At 39.5% G+C, this 2,884-nt stretch overlaps 1 protein-coding gene across 1 annotated transcript; it reads left to right on the top strand.

Annotated features, from left to right (window-relative positions):
• The first annotated feature begins 2,189 nt into the window (after positions 1-2,189).
• LOC126722720 (uncharacterized) lies at positions 2,190-2,624 on the top strand. The gene has a single exon (XM_050425871.1). It carries the CDS (start codon positions 2,190-2,192, stop codon positions 2,622-2,624), a length of 435 nt encoding a protein of 144 aa, XP_050281828.1.
• The last annotated feature ends 260 nt before the right edge of the window (positions 2,625-2,884 follow it).

The following is a 2,884-nucleotide window of genomic DNA, read 5'->3' as shown; positions in this document are numbered from 1 at the left end:
GTAGTTAATTTATGTTTAATTCAGATTATGACTCAATCCGATATAAAAGTGTTGCAATAGGATACAAAAACCGTTGTTTAAGAATAAGGTTTGTTGTGCTGTTTTGAGAGATACAAATACCGTTGTTTTAGATCAGGATTTGTTGTGCTGTTTTGAGAGAGAAAGGTTGTACTATAGTATCTTGTATTTTTTTTTAAAGTAAAATCATTGTAACTTTGTAGATGTGGACAAATTTTGAAAGATCTAAAAATTTATCTATATTCCCAACAAAAAGCTATTTGTTACTCAATTCTCAATTAATTACACACTTAGTGTAGATAAAATTAAAATAAATAAATAAATAAATAAATTAAAAAAAAAAACCCGAAGATTTGCGAGAAGATATTTTAAAAGGAATGCTCGTCGATTCCAGAGAATCCAGACTGCTTAGAAAAATTATCTAGTTTCTTCTAGGGTAATGTATATATACCTTGTAATAGGTGCCTTTGAAGCCATTAATTTGGGAGTGATATTATTTCTACAACATAAAAAATCCCTGGTTGGAATCTTTTGAACACCACGTACACTTGGTTTAAGTGTTTTTCTAGAATTTTAAAGTTTTTTTTTAGTTATATTAATCCAATCTTCATAATTTATTAGGATTCATGGATTATTGCACACATTTCAAATTCTGTTAGCTGCTTGTTTAGCTTCTTCTTCTTCTTCTTCTTCTTCTTCTTCTTCTTTTTTTTTTATGTTATTTTTTTTTTATTTCTTAATAATTTTAAGATGATTCCTAGCTACTAAGATGATCTAGAATAAAAGTGTTATAACTTTTAATAAATTCAACTTCAAAGGTATAATTTACACTTGTAGGGGTAAACGCCCGAGATCATATATTGGGCTTTAGGTTTCACCCGGGACAATTAACAAGTCCAAGGAGAGGCAAATGGTTGTTAAGGGATCCCCAATTAAAGTCTCATAAGCATGGAACACATGGAAGGTGATCCGAGGAGGAATACCTCATTGAATGCGATGAATGTAACTCAAATGCGTACTCTAGCAATTAGAGGGCCCCTCCAAAAGACTCGAGTGATAGGAATATGCCTCATAAACATGCAGGGAAGAGGGAAACACAAAATATCTAAGGAAAAACTGCAGCCACTACATTAAATGCATTGCAGCTGCTTTCCTAGCCGCATTTATATGGAAAAGACCTTTGAATAGTATTGTCTTAGCTACCACAACTCACAAAAGGCTAAAGCGGAGTGTCTGATGAGACGGGCACTTAAGTAGGGACTCAGATGATCAACAAGTGTAAGATTAAGATGGCCCGAAATGGGCTATATAATGTGAGAGACCCTCCATGAGATGAGGATCGGAAAAAGAAGAGAGAGAACACTGTAGCAATCTAAACTGTCTTAATATCCAACTGTGATCAACATATATAATTGTTACCTCCTCGGACTGAAAGTCCATTGACATCAATATCTCTTATTTGTGCTTGATTGACATTTAACTCAATACTTGCCGTTGTACAACTCATTAGGCCTTAGTTCTTCGACCCATTCTCTACAAATTCATTGTATTGGGCCCCTTGGACCAAATCCCCATACACTTTGGGTTTGGGCCTCAAATTGTGACCCTACAATTGACGTCGTCTGTGGGAAGAACTTGTGCCTCAGCGAGCGCAATGGCTAAACATGGTGGGATCACGTCTGCACCAAGTAGGTCCACACCAAACAGAGCCTGCAGGTTCTCAACGACAGGACAACTTTCTTAACTTTGAACGGGAAAAAGATCAGGACAAACATCGAGAGTGTAGTGTACGTACTACCCATACAAGCACAAACCATTCTAGGGTGAGAAGTCACGTATCCCAAAAGTAGGACGATAACAAAGCCTTACAACAGGAGATTGAAGACTTAAAAAAGAAACTACGTCGTGCGCAACGGAGGCACTCCCCCTCCAGTTCAGATACTAGTGACAAAGGGGACGACAATTATAGGCAAAGGTCAAGAACTCCACCAAGTGAGACCTTTTCTTATGAGGAAGAGCACCACCATAAACGCAGACACAAAAGTCTGTCCTGTAAAGGCCTAGTGAATGACGCCATAAGCAAGGCCCTGGATCAAATCTCCAAGTCACCCTTCACATGCAAGATAGAAGAGGCTAAGCTTCCTCGACGATTCCATCAACCTACTTTCACAATGTACAACGGTCGAACGGACCCCGTAGAGCACGTAAGCCAATTTAACCAGAGAATGGTCATCCATTCCAAAGACGAGGCTTTAATGTGCAAAGTATTTTTGTCCAGCTTGGGGCCGATGGTGATGAGATGGTTTGATGGCCTCAAGCCAAATTCCATTGGTTCCTTTAAGCAGCTAATCCAGGCCTTTGGCTCTCGCTTCATCATGAGTAACAGGGTTCCTCAGCCCTTGGATTCTCTACTGTCTTTGTCCATGCGAGAAGGGGAGACCCTGAAAGCCTACTCGGACAGGTACTGGGAGATGTACAATGAGATAGAGGGTAACCATGATGACGTCGCTATCAACACTTTCAAGAGCGGCCTCCCAACTAAGCATGGTTTAAGAAAATCCCTAATAGGAAAGCCTGTCACCAACCTGCGCCAACTTATGGATTAGATCGACAAGTATAAAAGGGTTGAAGAAGACCAGCAGTTGGGAAAAGGTAAATCGAAGGTTGTCCCTTAGGAGAGGAGGGAATTCAAGTTGGACCGATTTAACAACAACAACCGACCGAGGAGAGACTTTGCAGGGCAATCTAAATCTGTCGATGTGCAAGCAGTTAACGCTATGTTTCGAGATCTAGTACATCAAGTTCTGGAGAAGATCAAGAACGAGCCGTTCTTCAAATGGCCAAATAAGATAGCAGGAGACCCTAT

Source organism: Quercus robur, chromosome 4 (genome assembly GCF_932294415.1).
Source record: "Quercus robur chromosome 4, dhQueRobu3.1, whole genome shotgun sequence".
Taxonomy (NCBI): domain Eukaryota; kingdom Viridiplantae; phylum Streptophyta; class Magnoliopsida; order Fagales; family Fagaceae; genus Quercus; species Quercus robur.
The sequence above is the reverse complement of the archived record's forward strand: the minus strand, read 5'-3'. Positions and strand labels throughout refer to the sequence as shown.